Raw genomic sequence first — 19,908 nt, 5'->3', positions numbered from 1 at the left:
GAAAAGTGGGTAGAAGCTATGAAAGAAGAGATTGAATCTTTAAAAGAAAACAATACATTTACACTGACCAGACTGCCAGAAGATAAAAATGCAGTGGGGGGTAGATGGGTCTTCACAGTTAAGGATAACATCGATGGAACTGAGACTTATAAAGCCAGATATGTGGCAAAAGGTTACAGCCAAGTAGCTGGTATATATTATAAAGAAACGTTCACACCGACAGCGAGTATGACGTCTGTGCGCAACTTAATGCAGATGGCAGCTCAGTATGATCTGAAGCTACATCAGATGGATGTTAAAACGGCCTACTTACACGCTCCTATTGACTGTGAGGTGTATATAGAACAGCCTGAGGGTTTCGAAGTCAACTCAGATTCAGATGAAAAACTGGTTTGTAAACTAAACAAGTCATTGTATGGTTTAAAACAATCAGGACGCAACTGGAACAGGATGCTCCATGATCACTTGACTGAAGATGGTTTTGTACAAAATCCTGCAGATAACTGTGTTTATACTAAACAAACTAAAAATGAGAGAATAGTTGTGATTGTTTGGGTTGATGATCTCATCATAGCAGCGAGTGATGATCTTCTAATGGACAATGTAAAAGAAATGCTAAAAGCAAGGTTTAAGATGAAAGATATGGTTGCTGACATTTTTACTAAACCTGCTACAAAGTTGAAACTTCAGAGGTTTATGTGTTATATATTTGGGATATAAGGAAAACAAGTAATGTTTATGTACAGTGAAAGAGCAAGTGGGGGTGTTAACATTTGACAAGTGTGTTTGTGATTGTGTGCTCTTCACTGACGTCATTGCTGCGACTATTTAAGATGCGACAGGTGCACTTGATTGTATTGACTGCTGACTGATTTGCGTTACCAAGAATAAAGTGTGAGGTGTCTTTCTCACGATGAAGATAAAGCAGTGAGTACCTTCATTGTCCGACTTTCCTACCCTTAAGATGTCAACGCCAACAAACAGTCTAAAAAGGGTCAAAAACAACTTTTAAAGTTCACGGAGAAAATCTTTGATGAAAACACGATGGTAGGCTGCGCGCGCACCCGCGGCAAGTTGCTAGGCAACCGCATGTACACAAACATGGCTGCCGACTCCTCGGATTTCAGTCACAAAAAAATTGTTACCCACGTTTGTTGCTAACATCAATTTAAGCAATATAAACACGTTGTAATTTACCCAAATAAGTTCTAGTTTGCAGTTTTGCGACATAAACATTTGAACTCTTTAAATTAACTTCCTATTGCGTTTTTTTTTTTTTTTACTATCTTTTTTTAATGACTCAAAAAATGTTCGTGGACACTTCAGTGCCAGTGGACAGTCACGGACCCACTTCAGGTGAATCACAGGTAAGATTTAACACGTGTAAACCTAAACAAAACTAACAGTGGATATTACTGAAGTCCTTATTTTCCTCCAGGACATGTCTCATATTTTAGCTAGCATTTTTAAAGACGTGTACACAAACGACATCATTGGGAAAGACACAGTGTCCAACGTTATAAAGGCAAAGGCAGGACAAAGCAGCTACCATGAAAAATATGTTGAAGAGCTTCAGGAGGTAAACACACAGCGACTATATGCTTCTGGTTTATGTGAGAAAATAATAAAAGCAGTTGTTTTTCTTTCCTTTTCAACTACCCAGGCTCATTCTGACTATCAGCTGTGTATACAAGAAGCTGACATGTTGGAGAATCATATCATTCAGGCCAGAGCTCAGGCTACAGCTAAAGAAAGATGGGCCTTTGAGAAGATCAGGGAGAAGATAGGAGATTTCTCTGATTACCAGGATGCTTTTACAGGTAATCTTTGACCTTGTTTTCATTAACTAATGTTAATAAACTGTCTGCATATAGAAAATGATGGGAATAATGCAATTTTTTTGTATGTGTAGGTTCAGTCCAATCAGCGTTCTCCTGGTGTGTTGATGATGATCTTCTCCGACGAAACAACCTGATATCACCGAAGGATTACTTAACTATACAAAACCCACAAGCACCGGCTGCTGGTAGCTTTTTAATATATTGAAGTAATATTGACAAGAATGGTTTGATTCATCCATCCATCCATCCATTTTCTTTACCCGTTTATTCCATTTTGGGTCACGGGGGTCGCTGGTGCCCATGTCCAGCAATCACTGTGCGAGGGGCGGGGTACACCCTGGACGGGTCGCAAGTCCATCACAGGGCTGGTTTGATTCAATCCTCTTTTTTTTTTCTCCTTTCCAGTTAAATCCAGTCATTCAAATCTCACAACCTGGGTGCTCCAGGATGATGAGTTTCCACTGATTCCAAAGAAGACTGTGTTAGAAATGAATAAACTAGATGATAGCCATCTTCATACAACAAAGGGAACCCTCAAAGGGGTAATTATTTACGTTGACTCTGACTCTATACTTTTTACTATTCTTGATTTTTCCCAGTACAGGCAATGGAAATATTTTTCAAATTGTAATTAATACATTAATGTATTTTTTTAATACAACATGAATATTTATAATTAGTTAAAAAAGACTTCACAAACAACAGAAGCAAAACGCTTTAAGAAGGAACAAAACAAAAAAAATCATTAATAATATAATATAATAATTAGAGTAATATATAATATTTAATAATTATATTTATATATACTGTGTATATAATTTTAAAAAAATGTGTATATATATATATATCTATATATATATATATATATATATATATATATATATATATATAGGACGTGTAAATCAGCAGCTTTACCACAATATATTATTTTGATTTGTTTGTATGACGATGCGATTTTTCTCAATATCACAAAGTCTGTCACGATACAATTTAGATTCTGTTTGATTCACAAGTCTGTGATTGATATATTGCGAAATCAAATGCCCATCTCATTTACAAATAAATAAATTTACAAAAACAATTCAAAATTTTATTTCTGTTATTACAGGCAACAGGCATTTAAACAATAAAAAAAACATTTTTTTCTTAATTAATGAAAGATAAAAACATGACCTGTTCAGTATAGTCTCACATTTCTCATGTTTAAGAGCATTTTTTTTAAACCAGTTACCTTAAAAGTGCCCTGATTACCTTTCAGTTATAAAGAAACAAAAATAGATATTGAGCTTACATAACATGGCTATCAATGCCGTGTTTCTTCTTAAGGTGAACGGCCAAATTTGTTGTTTTCCGAGTATTTTAACTCCCACTGGCACCTGTTGCATACGACATGAGTTTTGTCTGTTGAGCTGTCCTTCTGTCGGAAGTAAAAATATTTCCACAGTGTTGATTTAAATCCAGCAGGAGAGTGAATTTCATTATCTGTGTTTTCTGCCTCGTCTGCCATGTTGCTGAGGTGGCCGCAGAGCGCAGCCGCGCACGGAAATGGTGACACAGACGTGCATTGGGAATTTCAAAATAAAAGTGTATTTTAAAGATAACGATATGAATCAATGTTTTAGTTTTGTCACAATATAACTGAATCATTAATCATGTAATCGATATATCGATTTAAATCAATGTATTGTTACACCCCATATCATTATCAGTTTATATTATTATCATAGTCATTATATTACAATATTGTATCATATTATTGATATGATATATGATGATATACCAAATGATGTATCATGATATAATGATATAATTATAATTATTAATGTAATATAATAACTATTATATTATAATATAATATACTGGTAATAGTAATAATAAAGTAGGGATTGACAATAAGAGATAATGCTAATCTGGCAAGCCTGAAAGAGGATACTTTGATTGTGTTTCCACCCATAAATATAATATCTCACATCTATCTATTATATTTCACATGTTTTAGAAGCCAAACAAAATCAAATCCAGACCCAAGTTGATGGATGAGCTGAGCAAAAAGAATCAAGAAGAAGGGATGGAGGAACTGCAGAAGTTTAAAGATCGACACAGCTTCCTACGTAATCCACGCTTCCTTCCCCCGACTGAACATCAGGGTGGAACATCCCTCATTCGTGCAAAAGTAATGAAAAAGTGTGCGAGGAAAGGCTCTGAGGATCAAAGGTACCACAATGAACCCAATATAAAGGCCCATTTAGAGTTATTGTTTATCATTATTACAATAGGCACCAAAGCAAGTCACCATATTGACTCAGATGGTTGCTTGTTTGGACATTAGTTGATGCAATACAATAGGCTCAAGTCAGATGATCCTTCATCAATATTGACATGAAACGTGAGCATCATTTAGCTCAGAACAAACAGCTGTACACCTGCCGTGCCAAGGAAATATATGTAAGCTGATACCTTATGTTTTACAAAATCATCCCCAAGCCTGGCAGCATAAAAAAACAGACAAAGCATCACTTAATCTAGTTCTCCTTCCAACTGCTATAATATGTTCTGAGCAGAGATGAGATTGGTCTTTTAAAGAATTTTTACACTACCCAAAAAAAAGGAACTGTCCCGATAAACTGACTGAACATTGTTGGATATGTTTAACAGAGGGATGAAGTTTGAGACAAGTTTTCTTGTGCTGTTTTCTTTCCATAAAGCTCTACTGATGATCCTGCCCCAGTCTTCCAAGCAAAGCCCTCAGTGATTACTTTTACGGACTACACTGTGGGACATGTCTATGAGGTTTGTCTCAGTGAGACAACAAAACAATCCCAAACTGACACAGCACTTAAACTGCACAGTAACACGCCTTGTTTTCCTTCAGTCTACACTGGAGCTGACAAACGTGACTTCCACAAGCCGTCATGTCAGAGTCATGCCTCCTACGACTCCGTACTTCTCAATTGGTCTGGGTGAGTTCCTTATAGCTATGATAGGGTTGGGTTTTGCAGCCGAGCACGCAGTGGAGTTGAAAAATGGAACGTGACAGTGTGTAAAAGTGCCTACATCTCTGGGAACTTCTAGTATGTTTCTTTCTCATGCGGGTGTAGCAGATGTACAGATTTGTACTCTGAACATAAGTTGCAATTAGTTGAAAAAGAGTTTTCGTAATGAAATGTTTGTGTTTGACTTGCATTGGCAGGGAGATTTCCTGGTGAAGGGGGTATTGTTGCCCCGGGGATGAGTTGCAAGTACACGTTGCATTTCACTCCAGACTCTTCGGGGAACTACAAAGATTTTGTCGAGGTGAAGACCCAAGCTGAGGAACTGCTTGTAGTGCCCATTGAGGCATGGAGACCCCCTCCAATACTTACCCGTAAGTCATGTAGCAAGGTTTTCATACACATCACCGAACTTGGTTTAGTCTCCATTCTGGTTGAACCTACTTATTGTGCAGTTCCAAGAGTTTTGGACTGTGGCAGCTGTCTGGTTGGAGGAGTGAAGTTTGTTGAGTTTCAGTGCCAAAATGTCGGACTCAACTCTGAGACGTTTTACATCGCCTCGAAGGACCAGCGGCCAGACACAAATCTTAGGGTAACAACCCATTAGTTGATTTATTGAAAACACATCAACTGCATCAAGACTGATAAAATAACATATCTACACGAATTTTTAAAAAGCATTAACGTATTTTTCGGACTATAAGGCGCACCAGATTATAAGGTGCAATATCGATGAACGGGTCTATTTTCATACATGAGGCGCATTAAGCGAAACAAAACTGTCAAATTTTACTCAGCTCATTCACAATAACTCTCAACATGTTTCAGTTGTACCACATAAAATCAGTTCGAGGTCAGTAAGCACAACCAGAATTAATACATATAAGGCTCACTGGCAAATTTCGAGAAAATTAAAGGATTTTAAGTGCACCTTATAGTCCGAAAAATACAGTAATTACATGCTTACGTATACCTTTTTTTTTAATACAGTCTGTATCCAGGGTTTCTGAGCAGCCACCCTTTTCAGTGAGGCCCTCCCTGTTTGTGCTGAAGCCAGGAGAGGCCACAGTTGTGGAAGTGAGTCTGAACAGGGGGGCATACAGATGAATTTCAACTCAAAGAGAAAGATTCTTTTGCTACCGTACTATTAGCTGTTCTGTGTGAGAAGAGTAAAATAACTACTGCCATATTTGGTGTTCATGGATTTTAGTTAAAATGTTCAAAAGCTTTTTGCACCAATTTTGTCAGTGTGTGTTCAGATGCGTAGATGTGTGTTTTGCATGTTTGCGTGTGTTTGTTGGTTTGCAGGTGGGATTTTTTCCAACCGCTGCAGAGAAGAGCCGTCAGATTTTTACTGTCGTCTGTAGAAACTGCCAGGTCAAAGACATTTCCATAGAGGGTGAGTCTTCACAGTAGGTTGACGGTAAATGTGCTCTTTAATTCATACATATTTAACCCAGTATATATTAGAACGACGTTTGTGCGTTTTTAGGTGAAGGCCACTTTGCTAAACTTGAGCTTGTGTCTGTTTCTGGGGAGACCAAGCCATTAGAGGTCGGAGAGGTTCATGACCTCACCGCGGAGCACTTTGTCCGTTTCAGCTCATGCAACCCTCACTCTGTTCAGCAAAAAACACTTGTCACCAGAAACAAAACGTAAGTTTTTCACCTCTGTATATCAGCAATACCATACAATTCTTCACAGTAAGTATAAAAATGGTAAATGTCTCCTTATCAAGTTTAAAGCACCAGTAATGAAAAATTCACATGGCTGATATTAGGCCTATCATCTTGATCGTTTAGGTCTTTGTTGCAACTCACTGTGTTATTCTAATGTTTTAAACCACAGTATAAGACATTCCTCAGAGTGATGATTCAAGTCATTTTCCTCCTTTCTGTCTTTCCTTCTGAAGCCACATGGAGCTGCCTTTCTACTGGAAAATCATGAAGCCCAATCTGCATCCCCTTCTTCCAGGACAACCTCCTGAATCCTCAAATATCCATTTCCACCGAGCCACAAATGACGTTTTCCACATCAGCCCCACATCAGGCGTCCTGGCTCCCTGTCAGGTCCAAGAATTTCTCTTAACCTTCTGTCCAAAAGAGGTAATAGAGACAAAGTTACAGAACACACGGCAATATTTTAACATCTTTTAAAACATACTCAAACATTCTAATCAAAATGGTTTGTGTGTTTTTTAAGTTGGAGGATTATCACAGTGTCTGTCACTTGGTCCTGGTAGATGTCCCCCAGCTGCTACCAGAGCCCAGTGAGAGCAGGTACAATCTTTATACTTATTCTAGCAGAACTGCAAACTGTAAAGATTAGTTAGAAATTATATACAAAGAAAGTCTCATGATACTGATTGAGTGCTGTGTGTTCGCTTATGGGGGAAATATAGTGTTCTTCAGCTTATACAGACTGCCAGTAACTACGAGGTGAGAGATGTGGTCAGCATGGAGATAGAGGTCAAAGGGTCAACAGAGCCCTACCAGATCCTTCTGGAGCCCTATGCTGTTGTTGTCCCTGGAGAAGTTCTGATGTGCACGCCCATTCACAAGCAGTTTAAGGTGGTTTAAGACACTTCTTCCTATTAGTTTAACTAATCAGATTAGTATCAAATTTTTGTTTCAATTAATGATGTTTCTTGTTTAATATTGTCTCTGTTTTAGATGTGGAACCATAGTAAAACTTTCATCTTGTTTCAATGGGAGAAGTTGGAAAACAGCTGCCACATCATAGAAGTAGAGCCATCTGCTGGTCAAATAGGTGTATTGCATAAAAATAAATTGGGGACGAGTGTAATTCAGCACTTCCATTTCACTTTGTTCTAATGCACTGCCTTTTTATTTGTGTATTTGTTGGTTCTTTGGGATCCCAGAAGAGAATGAGTGTTTTGATTTTGATCTTACTTTGACCGGAGGGAAACCAGAAAAGGTTGAGGCCATGCTGGTTTGCAACATCCAGCATCACAATGAACCGGTTATTTTGGCCGTACATGTCTCGTTCAAAGTAAAACTTAGCCGCATTATATAAAGCATCAGCTTTTTTATTTTGTTGATCTGATGTTGATTTTTATTTTTTTTTTAAATAGGGTCCAACAGTGACACTCAATGTTCCCAGTGTGGACTTTGGTCTCGTGAGGCTTGGGGAGCAGACTCAGACCACTGTGCTTCTCACCAATACTACCAATCTGGAGTCCTCCTGGTTGCTGGAGGAGAAACTTCATGAACTGCAGGATCAACAAGACACACAGGTACCGCACCACCATCGTGACAGCATCTTAATAAAAGAGTGTAAGTGTTTACATCTTTATCCACTTATCTCTATTGGTCCTTAGATCTTAGTGGAGCCATGCAAAGGTGTGCTGCCACCAATGGCTTCTTGCAATGTAGAAATTGTGTTTAGGCCACGTTTCTGCCAGCAGTTTGAAACAGAACTGAAGCTGATAGTGAAGGATGGAACAGGATGGTGAGTACTGACATCAACATGATCCTCGTTCTTTAGAAGCTTTTTTATTAACTTGTGGCCAGGAGCAGCCTTGCCAACATTTTGTTAAAGATGATCGTGAATCGCTACGTTTTATGGAAGAAAATGGTCTCAGGTAGTTTCTGTTTGACAGTCATGTGTGGGTGCGAGCAGATGTGCAGTCTCCTCAAGTCTGCCTCTTAAACTCCAAGTTGGTCCTCTCTGAATTTTACATCGGAGTTCCCACGAAAGGCATTGTGACTCTTTTCAATCAGACTCTGCTGCCGTCACGCTTCAGCTGGATGGTATGCACTGCTAAATAATTTGGAAACTATCTAATCTGAATGCTATTCATAATTTGTGCAATAATGAAAGTTGTTTTGGGCAAATATTGTCACTCATTACAAGTTAAAGTTTGGTATTTTACTCATCAGGCTGAGCTTCAGGGTAAACAGGCTCCACTGTGTGCAGCCAGCTTTGATCCGTCCTCTGGTACTCTGGGGCCCAATGAAAGCACAGAGATCACAGTCACCTTTACTTCTCACACAGATGTAAGTTTTCATGCATGGATGCTTATCTTTGAGACAGAATGTGCCAAAGCGTTTTGTTTTGATGTTTTTCTTATCGCTTGTTTTTTACATTTTTTTAGTTGGCGCTAACGGAGGTGGCTGCTGTCTGTGACGTTCAGGGAATGAACATACCTCTCATTCTGGCCATTTTCACATTCCAACCTAAGAAACTCTGTGTGTCCTACTCGCTGCCTGGTGACCGGTACTTAAAGTTAAGGTTTTGTCTAAAAAATTGAGCTTCTCACAAAAAACATTTCCCCTTTAACTTGTCGTGATTTGCCTCTAGTTCCCTGCAGCATGACTGCAACCCTTCATCACTGCTGCTTGACTTTGGAGATGTAACTTTAAAGAGAGCTGTGACCAAACCGCTTCTAATAACCAATCAGACTGCTATCCCTGCTCCTTTTTCCATAGAGGCAGAATACTTCACCTGCCGTATCCTAATGCCAAATAAGTCAGAGAAAAGGTGAGAGATCACAGATTAAATTTCCTTTAATATGGCAGATATATCACAGATTACATTCTAATCACAGATATATCAAGAAGCCACTTCATGCCTTACAAGCAAACAAAGTAGAAGCAAAAGCCCACAAAGGTATGACTTAACTGGAGGTGACAAAAAGATTCATCACAGCTAGTTGTGCTCATTAGTTCATCTGTTGTCAGAGTTTGAGAGCAAACTCCTGGCTGATGGAAAAGGTGCAGCTTTTCACGTCCTGCCGGATTCAGGGGTGCTGAGACCCTTTGAGACCCATACTGTGGATGTGACCGCCTATAACGACATGTGGGGAGAATACAGAGATTGCCTTATATGCAAGGTGTGTTGGCTGTGAGATGCTTTGTGATCTTTATGTTCCTCTTTTGGTCTAAATTGTCTCTCTGCTTCAGGTTGGGGATCTCAAACCCGTTCGTATTTTGATGAAGATGACAGTGAAAGGGTGTCCTCTTTACTTCCGAATGACAGGTCCACGAGAAGATGACCAGTTTCAGGGACCAAACATACAGTCTGTTGCATTGATTTTTTATAAATTGACCCTTGTTTGTACATTTTAATGATGTTTTATTTTGTGATTTTCTGGTTAGTTTTGGCACTCACGTGTCTGGAGGGGAAACAGTTTCTCGACTTCTTCGTGTCAACAATCCAACCATGTTCGGTGAGTTGTTGGTAAAGTTATTACTAGCAAGTTCCTGGAGAAACTTTGACGTTGCGTCCATTTTAAAGTTTTGATTTGACAATACTATTCGTTTCGGTTCGCTCTTAGCTACCACCTCACCAAATTTCAGCTTAAAATCTTTTTTAAATAGCTGAGTTATCGTATATTTTCCCCTTTTAGCTAAGGTGGCCAGCTTGGATTTTTCATTTGCATTAGACTTATATAACATTTCGCTCTCAGCTAAGACCATACCAAATTTCAGCTCAATATCTCAAAGACCGACTATATTATAGTCAATTTTGAGTTTTCTGAGGTAGCTGTGGCGACCATCTTGAACTAAAATGGCTCCAAAAGTTAATCAGTGTTTTGTTCAGAGACCTCTCCACTCTAGGTCATGTCAAAGTCAAAGTTTCTTTATTTGTCATACGCATCACATGTGGTACATGTGGTGGAATGAAATTATGGACGCAGGGTCCCAGTTACATCCAACAAAAGTATAAAATGTAAAAGAAAAACGGTAATAAGATCTAAGATATGTACTAAGAAAAACGTTAAACTAAAAATATGCTAAGTACTAGTGACCTCACTGTGACTGTTAGAAGTGGTTAACTGTCAGTGTTTTTCATTGAGAAAAATGGCATCTTTGTTAGCAACTGATGTTGCCATGGTAACTCAAAATGGCAATAAAAGTAATAGTACACATCACGGTGGCGAGTTGGTCATTTGTGGGGGTACACATTTCGGTTCGGGCTGCATTAAAGTTGACGGAAGAGTAAGATATAAAGTTAAGAAACCCTTTTCAGGTGGATAATAATAGGTGGCTGCCTTTCTAGGCAGTCCTCATTTAAAAATCCTTAGTCCCTTATATTAGACATGTCTTCTCTGTTGATTATTCCGGCCTGTCTCCAGACTCCCATTTGTTTCTAAACTACTGGAGAAAATAGTTGAGTCCCAGTTGAAGTGCTTCCTGGAGGGTCACGCTATCCTAGAGCTATTCCAATCTGGCTTTAAACCTCTCCATAGCACTGAAACTGCCCTGCTGAAGGTTTATAATGACATCTTCTTATCCACAGATACTGGTGATTCTGTGCCACTTGTCCTATTGGACCTCACATCCGCTTTTGACACCATCGACCATGAGATCCTCATCTCTAGGTTGGAGCAGTGGGTGGGCATCACAGGGTCAGCCCTCAGTTGGTTCAGATCCTACCTCGCTGACAGATCCTTTTGTGTTTCCAACAAAAATTTTAGTTCTGCAACGGCAGACCTTAAATGGGGAGGTTCCACAGGGGTCCATCCTGGGTCCCCTCCTATTCTCTTTATACCTGCTGCCACTTGGTGCTATTTTCCATAAACACAACATACCCTTTCACTTCTACGCCGATGACTGTCAAATTTACTTCCTTCTAAGACACAGTGGTACATGCTCTATTCATCCTCTGCTTGACTGCCTGGCTGACATCAGGGACTGGATGGCTTTAAATTTCTCAAGTTTCAATGAGATGAAGTCTGAAGTCATGTTGTTCCCTTCCAACGACACGATCACGAACCACTGCATCGACCTTTCCGCTATAGCCCTATCAGAAAAACAAAGAGTCACAAATCTGGGAGTGATAATGGACCCTTCCATGAAACTCAACAGTCCGGTAAACGTGATTGTTAAATCGTGTTTCTTCCAACTGAGGCGGCTGTCCAAACTGAAGCCCATATTGTCCAAAAATAACCTGGAGACAGTAATACATGCATTCATTACATCTAGGCTTGATTACTGCAATTCGCTCCTGTTTGGTATCAGTCAAACCACCATTGCACGACTACAACTGGTCCAGAATGCAGCAGCCCGATTTTTAACCAGTACAGGCAAAAGAGAGCACATTACTCCAGTTTTGGCCTCACTGCACTGGTTACCGGTTCACCTTCGAATCCAGTTCAAAATACTCCTGTATGTCTACAAATCGCTAAACAGTTTTTGCTTTGTGTGTTGCCTGTTTTTCTGTCTGTACAGCACTTTGGTTGGCCTTGTCGCTGTTTTAAGTGCTCTATAAATAAAATGGTATGGTATTATAAAAATAAAAAAAATATTAAAAAATCTTTCAGGCTTCAAATGTTGCGCAAGATGCTCATTTTCAGATTTTTTTCTCCGCTGTAAAACACCATCTTGTTGTAATAAATATTAAACCTGAAGTTCTAAACAATTGTATTTATTTAATCTGCGACAGACATTCGTGTAGACTGGGAGACCTACAACTTAGATCAGAACGACCATAAATTGGTGGATGTTTTGGTGTCGTACGGAGAACACTTCCCACTGAAAGATGCTGACGGCAATGAGGTATTTAGTGAAGCGCTGAGGCTTTTCAGCAAAACACAATGGGAGCAAACTCACACACCTGTATCTGATGGACCAAGCTCTTGCCATCAAAGTGAGACTGTGAGTATATTTAACATAACTCATAGAAGGTTGAGGTGCTGATAACTGCGTGTGATTAAACACACGTCTTCTTTTTCCACTGGCTCAGACTGATTTTTCTTCTATTGATTTCAGCACAAAGAGGAATTTGCAACTGTGGATGAACGTAAAGAGAAGGAGACAACTCTTTGTCTTTCTCCTGCAAAGAAAAATCTCATCTCTGTCCACATCAGACCTCACCGTGGCAACCTTTCAGATTACCCCTATTGTATCACACCACGGCAAATGGTAACTTTACTTGTGCTACACTGCTTTATCAATAGTTCTGACTGAATGATTTTATTCATGTGAAAATCCCAAGGTGATTCCAGCAAAGAGCAGCGGAAATGTCCATGTATCGTTCACTCCTTTGACTCTCTCTGCATCTGATGGTAATGCTAAATGTGCAGGCTTGGCGCTGGGATTCATGAGCCTAGACTCTGAGGTAATGTTCTCAGTGCGTGAAATATATCAAAACACAGAAAATGTAAAAAAAAAAAAAAAAGATGTCGTTGTGTGTGCGTTGCAGATTGCTGTTTGTGTCCCAGGTAAAGTCAGAAGGGAACAGTGTTTGGATTTAGAGCCCGTCAGAGTGGATCTACAAGCAACCGTTCAGCCTGCTGTGTACGTAGTTACATTCACACTATTTATGTCCACCAGACTCCTCATGCACCAATTTATGTTTCCTGAATTAAAATAAGCTGAGGTTAGGTAAAAGCTGCTCAGAGGTGGCCTGATTAAGTTGCATGTCTTCCTTTTGGATCCCATTGGCTGCAGGCTGTTGGTGCAGATGGATGAGGATGAAGGGGTGCTGGAGTTTAATGCGTTAGCCGGTGATTTACTGAGAGTTAAATCAGACAAGAAGGTCAGGAAAGCTACAGCAGTGCATACATGCATTGATTTCAAGGCTTCTTGTTATTTCTGGGCATTCATTGTGTCTTTTCTTGCTTTATTCTGCAGCTGGAGGCTCATAGTTTTGATGTTGCACAGACGTTTCAGCTAATAAACACAGCTGAGACGCCTTTGTACTTCAAACTGGGGACTCGGCTTCCGTTTTCTGTTGTTAAGCCTCAGACTGGTGACGGTCTGGTGCTTCAGCCGCAACACGGCATGCAGGTGAGACGAGGAGACGTAGTCGTGGATTCATGTTCAGCTGTTGTTTTTTGCATGAGGGACGTTTGGATCTGAGCTGTTATTTTTTCGTAAACGCTAGGTGACGCTGGTTTTCCACTGTTCTCTACCTCTTCTGGACCACCAGACAGAGGAGGGCGTCTCTCCTGGAGTAAGGCTGATCCATACTGAGAGCGGTCAGAAGAAGCTGAGGTTCCAGCAGAACCTCCTGATCCACTTCAGCAACAACAGCCTGCAGGTCACACAACTCCACAAATGAGTGTCAATTGTGGGTTGTCGCAAAATACATTTAAATTTTTTATTTTGATCATTGCAGACAGTGCCTCTATGTGCCTACCTGGAGGTGCCCACTCTGAGTCTCTCTACTGACTCCCTCAGCTTTGGGTTTTGTTGCACAGGGCAAACACAAACCAGAGAAATAAACCTCTACAGCCATGGGGCCCACACCTACTGGAAAACACTGACTAGTAATGATCTTTACAACCATTACAGACATTTTTAAACCACTAAAACTCTGGTGTGCTAGTTGTGGCTGTATAATAATTGCTTGTCAGTCATGATCAGATCTCTCTGTGTTTAGAGTCAAATGAAAAAGACCCTCGTGTGTTTAGCGTTACACCGGACTTTGGGCTGCTCAGGTCCAAACAGCCTCACGGGACCACCTGTAGCCAATGTCTGCAGATCAGCTTCACTCCCAGGTAGCAGTCAGTGAAAGAATACACGTTTAGAATAGATGAATAGGAACATTTGGCAAGCTTTTCAGATGTCTGTGTTTGTTTCAGTGAAAACAGAGAGTTCAGTGCTGTGGTGGTTTTCCAGTCTCCTCTGGTGAAGACGCCCCTCACCCTGCAGCTCCAGGGAACAGGATACTTTGACGAGGCACAAAACACATCACTGTGAATCTACAGTCACCAAACGTGTTGTCATTGTGTAAGATTGTAAATAAACACTTAATTTGCATCGTTTTTCTGCCAAGACATTTTGACTGTTTTTCGGATCTTGGAAAAATTTACTCCAACTTTTTAAGTGCAGTTCTTTCTGCATGACCACGTTGCTTGATCACCTGCAATTATAAATAGCATGAACGTTATGGATGAGTTCTAACTTGAGTTTAGATTCTGGTACAAGTAATTCAAATGGACTTTAAAGGGTTTTTAAATTATAGGAACTTAACGCTGTTACACTTAAGAGATAACATCCCGATGACTCATTTGCAACACTTTCCCAACTATTATCTAACCATTAGTAAATTAAAGCTAATAAAACATTTTGCACAAAAGAAAATGGTGCAGCTGTGATGATTTTGATTATAAACGTTGCAAAGCTTGTCACCTAATCGAGGATAATTATCATGTAATTCACAGAAGATGCAGTATGATGCAAAAATTTACAGTATATTTGCACAGAAGGCATAAAAATAAATTATTTCTATGCAGGTGATAAAATTATCAGAGGTAAAGACAAATATCAGCATATTAACAGCAATGTGTTTTATGGCTTTTTGTACTATTGCGTAACAAACAGCTCATACCACTTTACATCGAGATAAATCACAATTTTTGGTTTGAGCAAACAGCTGGTGACATCAAAGAGAGAAAAGATGTAAAACTGAAGGCAGTGAGAAGTGTAGTGGTATGAAGGGAAAGAGTAAAGGTGAATGAAGCCCTCTGCAACCTGCTCATGGCAGCAGAAACGAGTTTACCGTATTATCCGGACTGTAAGTCACCCTTTTTTTCATAGTTTGGCCAGTCCTGCAACTTATAGTCTGAAGTGACTTACTGTATTTTCTGCCGTATAAGTCACACTTTTTTGCATAATTTACATGACCTGCAACTTAAAGGCCAAAGCAACATATTTATGGATCTTTTTCCATATTTAAAAACTATTTGTTTTGGCAGAGCTATAATGTTTTCATTCACGCTAACAAAAAAAATTGAGCAGTATCACTTTTAGCCACTTGATGGCAGCAGAGTATTAGTAGCAGAAAGGCATGCCGTTGCGTCATGTAATAGGTAAACGTGGCTATAATGACAAATTCAAAAAAGTTCAAGACAAAAACAACTGGACTTTATTTATTATACTTTATTTTATATTTTATTGTTTTTTTTTCTGGAACTTTTTTGAATTTACCATGTCCTGGATGACTGAGAACCTTCACCATCTTTAAATGATATAATTGCCTTGCCACCTTCCTTCTGCTTGCTGCTTGGAACCTTAAAACCAATTGCACCGCCCCGGCGAAATGCAGCTAATTTGATCATTAAAGTGCATTTTTTTAAAGCAAACGTTAAACTGGAACACACCTTTTCTATAGTTTCAAGCAAACAAATAATTGTTTAGATGCTTTTCTTGTGAAATTTAAAAGAAACAAACCACGTTCATCCTCCTTTTTCCTCCCTCTGTGCGCTCCCGAGAGCACAGAGGCATCAAAACTATATCTTGAAATGCAGCTGATTTGACCATTAAAGTGCATTTATTAAGCAAACGTTAGAATGAGACACACATTTACTATAATTTTGCGCAAACAAATAATTGTTTTTAAGTGCTAATCTTGTTAAATTCTTGTTGGTCCCATGCAAGCTTCCGCTGCCGCCATTTGACAGCCCATTGATTTTTTTGGCACAACACCGGCCCACATTTCCGGGTTGTCGGCGGTGACACATAATAGATGCAACATATACGGCGAAGCAACATATTTATGGATTTTTCCACTTTATTATACAAATATGGACTGATGCGACTTATAGGGCAGAGCGACGTGTACAGCGGAAAATACGGTATATACATTTTTTTCCCTATAACGCAACTTTTGACTGACGTGTTAAATGTTCGTTCATACTGACATGAACCAAAGAGTAAACATCACCATTTGCAGCCGCGAGAGAGCCCTCTAGGCTTTTGACAACCGTATGTTGTTCCTCTATCGCTACCCTAAAACATGCACTTAGAGACAATTGAGAAAAACTTAACACAAGTAAAATGCTCACAAAAGTGCTGTGGAATGAGATTAGTGAATTTACCAGTAACTTGCTTGCCGTGATGTTAATTAAGCCTGTTCAGGATCCCAGGTATGTTCTGTGTGTTATTATTTCAGATTAAATGTCTGTTCTTGCACTTTGTGAAATACACTTCTAAATATTATTATAAAGTTTATTCTTTTTTTTTTTTTAACGAAACAATTCTATATACAATAAGAAATACAATCACAAATAAAATGAAAGGCAGCAGAAAGAAGAAACAATCTTATAATATCTGCCCCTTTTTTTTTTTTTTTTACAAAAAAATGAATTCAAACAATAAAACAAAAACAGAATACATAACTCCTTCTCGAGCAACAATTCATACAAACACACATCAAGCAATTTCTTTTTTTTTTTTAACAAACCAAGTTTGATCATTCTTTTAAACATGCACATTTAACTGGCATTTTTAACACTCTCCAGATTATTCCATAATCTAATTCCTTGGATTGAAGCAGACCATCCCTTCAAACTAGTTCTAAATTTCCCAAATATCTCTATCCCCTTAAGATTATAACAACTCTCTCTTTGAACAAAATGTAATTTAATATTTAAAGGTAATGTATTATTATGAGCCCTATACATAACTGATAAAATACTATAATCTACCAACTTCAATAACTTCAGTTAATAAAATACTTGATGGGTGATTGAAATGCTTCCTGGTAATAATTCTTACAGTTCTTTTCTGTACAACAAAATAAGGATTTATAATTGTTTTGCACGCTTTCCCCCAAACATGAATACAATAAATTAAGTGTGGACCAAGGATTGTGTTATGCAACAGAGCTTTATCATTTAATAACTCCCTTACTTTGTACAGATTTAGCTATTTTTATTATTACATAATGTATGTAATGTCAGCTTTTCATCAATGATAACGCCCAAAAAATAAATGCGACTTATACTCTGAAGCGACTTATAGTTCGGAAAATACAGTGCTCAGGTTAAATGAGTTGGCTGGGACAAGCTGACGCAGATTTGTCTTTAAAAACTGCGTCTGAGGAGAACGGTTTGAAATGTACAGGATTTTCAGTCATCTAGTGGAGAAGCCTATAGGCAAAGCTTTAGTGCAGTTTTATGAAACGAGTTTCAAAGACAAGAACAAGCATCGCTCCGTGATTCTAAACTTTTTTCCTGCGGTGATCACCGGCCTGCCCAAGGTCTCGTAGATTTTCAAAAAACCAGCTCCCCTCCCCCCGAGGGATACATGGATTTTTACAAGAAGTCTCATTCAACTGAGCGTAAAGATAAAATGAAGACCGCTTGAACGATAAGCACAAGAAAAGCCAACGTTTCCCTCTGCACATTCTTCTTACAGGCGTGTTCCAAAGCTGCAGGGAAATCAAACGTTGGTTTAATGCACAAAACGTGCATCTACGATTGCACGGGGGCCCAGAGGAGTCACAAAACAACAGAGTCTTATCAGTAGATGGGGACACGTATGCATGAGTATGCTACAAAATCCGTCCCAAATGGTTCAGGCTGAAATTGTAGTGGTAGAAAAGGTAACAAACAGAATATTAATCTTTGTGCCACTCACATAAAAGTGAAACAACCTTCAGTGCTCCTGATTTACGTAGTGTGAAAACACAAATTACACCGTCACACTGACAGAGAAGACATCCGTCTTTTCTCCTGAGGCTTTGAGCCTCTTTTAGCCTCTTTTCTCAGCTGATGTAGCAAAATTCCTTGAGGCTTACACACACACACACACACACACACACACACACACACACACACAGCAGCTGCACGTGGAGCTCATCTCCAGCACAGTTTAGCAGTGCAGACATCTGCAATGACTCCAAATCCATAGAGGGATGCAAATGCCCAATTAAAATTCACTGCACTTGAGCAGTCCTATACAGAATAAGGACATGTCTGATTACAAAAAAATAAAATAAAATAAAAACGCTGCTGTGTGAAGTTAATATGAAGCAGGTGTTGTCAGGTTAAAGATAGTGGAGTGTTATTTAATCCCTTCATCAGGTCTGTGTGATAAAAGGAGGAGAAAAACCTATTTATTGTAAATTTCTGAGAGAAGTGTGGCCAACAAATTAATTACTATCCCTGTGAGAAGCATCGACTACAAGAGAGGGAATACTTCTGCACAAAAATGGTTGTGTCTTGACAAAAGTGTTGCAAAAATGCACAAAAAGCTACTGATAATAAAAGATAAATTTACCTTTTTTGGAGAATAAAATACAAAGTATAATGTATTTGTCTTTGTCAAAGCAAAACATGAAAAGGTATCCTGAAATAGTAGCATTTGGAAGAGTTTACAATATAATGAATGCATTTCTGAAATGCGGGTCCACACTCATTGTAAACAAAGCACCTAAAACCACATGGAAGATTGAGTCACGTGATTAGACTACATTAGTTTGATCTTAGTTTGTGTAGGTAAACAAATGCTCAGCATGTTTAATCCATGTTTGCAAGTAAACCAATGTGCATTGTCTGATTTTGCTTATAAAGTTTTACTTTAAAGACACATTAACCACCAATATGAAAAAAAATATATATGCAGATTTAGATTTTGTTATTTTGTGACGTTTTTGTCCTGCGTGACTTTTTTTTTTTTAAAGAAAACTTTATTTAGCCAAAACAAATACAAGCAAATGTGGCAATTCACAATAGTGTAACTCTAAAAAGGGCATAACAGAGGCAGACTTCGATATGAAATAAAGGAAAGAAAGAAAGAGAGAAAAAAGGAATAAAATAAACTACAGCAAGGGGTTATATGTTTTAGGAATAGATTTCAAAAATATATGGAATTCAGATCAAAAAATGTTAAAGACTGGGGATGATTTTAGCACTCTCTGTTTATGAATAAAGAATTTTGCCAGACAAAATATCAGATTACAACCGAGTTCCATTTTTTTTGTTTTCCAATAATACTCCAAATGTTACCTTGTCTCTGGAAATAGATTCAGGAAGTGTAATTTTCAGTAATTTCCATCTTTCTAAGTGATTCCAGAATATTTCGGTTTTGTTGCGTTCATAGAAGACATGGTCTATTGTTTCTATATCCTGTTCACAGAATGAGCATTTATTGTCATCAGTATTAAAACAACTTCTTAGTAGCTCTTTGGAGGGGTAAACTACATTTAAAATTTTAAAATGTGTTTCTTTAGCCTTTGGTTGTATGAGGAGTTTTAAATATAGAGTTCTTAACATTTCTATTGATTCTTTGTCAAATTTGCAAAGTATGTTATTTTTATTTAATTTCCCAGGGAATAAGGTTTCATTCAGACAGCTTCTATTTGTGTGGTTGTTGAATTTT

At 38.6% G+C, this 19,908-nt stretch overlaps 1 protein-coding gene across 1 annotated transcript; it reads left to right on the top strand.

Annotated features, from left to right (window-relative positions):
• Positions 1-1,295: 1,295 nt before the first annotated feature.
• On the top strand, positions 1,296-14,502 carry dlec1 (DLEC1 cilia and flagella associated protein). The gene is made up of 38 exons (XM_037693959.1): positions 1,296-1,367; positions 1,439-1,579; positions 1,664-1,820; positions 1,919-2,026; positions 2,247-2,383; positions 3,841-4,055; positions 4,547-4,631; positions 4,714-4,801; positions 5,032-5,205; positions 5,287-5,423; positions 5,822-5,908; positions 6,140-6,230; positions 6,324-6,486; positions 6,744-6,936; positions 7,034-7,110; positions 7,233-7,401; positions 7,504-7,600; positions 7,713-7,843; positions 7,926-8,087; positions 8,172-8,302; positions 8,454-8,604; positions 8,734-8,850; positions 8,949-9,070; positions 9,155-9,334; positions 9,384-9,463; positions 9,535-9,686; positions 9,757-9,872; positions 9,952-10,022; positions 12,242-12,453; positions 12,568-12,720; positions 12,794-12,916; positions 13,001-13,095; positions 13,249-13,336; positions 13,432-13,587; positions 13,685-13,840; positions 13,919-14,069; positions 14,183-14,300; positions 14,385-14,502. The coding sequence occupies exons 1-38, from the start codon at positions 1,296-1,298 to the stop codon at positions 14,500-14,502; spliced, it is 4,974 nt and encodes a 1,657-aa protein (XP_037549887.1).
• The last annotated feature ends 5,406 nt before the right edge of the window (positions 14,503-19,908 follow it).

This window comes from Nematolebias whitei, chromosome 20 (assembly GCF_014905685.2).
Source record: "Nematolebias whitei isolate Nwh7 chromosome 20, NemWhi1, whole genome shotgun sequence".
NCBI classification, from domain to species: domain Eukaryota; kingdom Metazoa; phylum Chordata; class Actinopteri; order Cyprinodontiformes; family Rivulidae; genus Nematolebias; species Nematolebias whitei.
The sequence above is the reverse complement of the archived record's forward strand: the minus strand, read 5'-3'. Positions and strand labels throughout refer to the sequence as shown.

Coding starts and splice junctions, on each gene's coding strand:
- dlec1 (XM_037693959.1), top strand. CDS start 1,296: ATGACTCAAAAAATGTTCGTGGACACTTCAGTGCCAGTGGACAGTCAC. Junction 9,464..9,534: donor AGAAGCAAAAGCCCACAAAG/GTATGACTTAAC, acceptor ATCTGTTGTCAG/AGTTTGAGAGCAAACTCCTG. Junction 13,588..13,684: donor AGCCGCAACACGGCATGCAG/GTGAGACGAGGA, acceptor CGTAAACGCTAG/GTGACGCTGGTTTTCCACTG.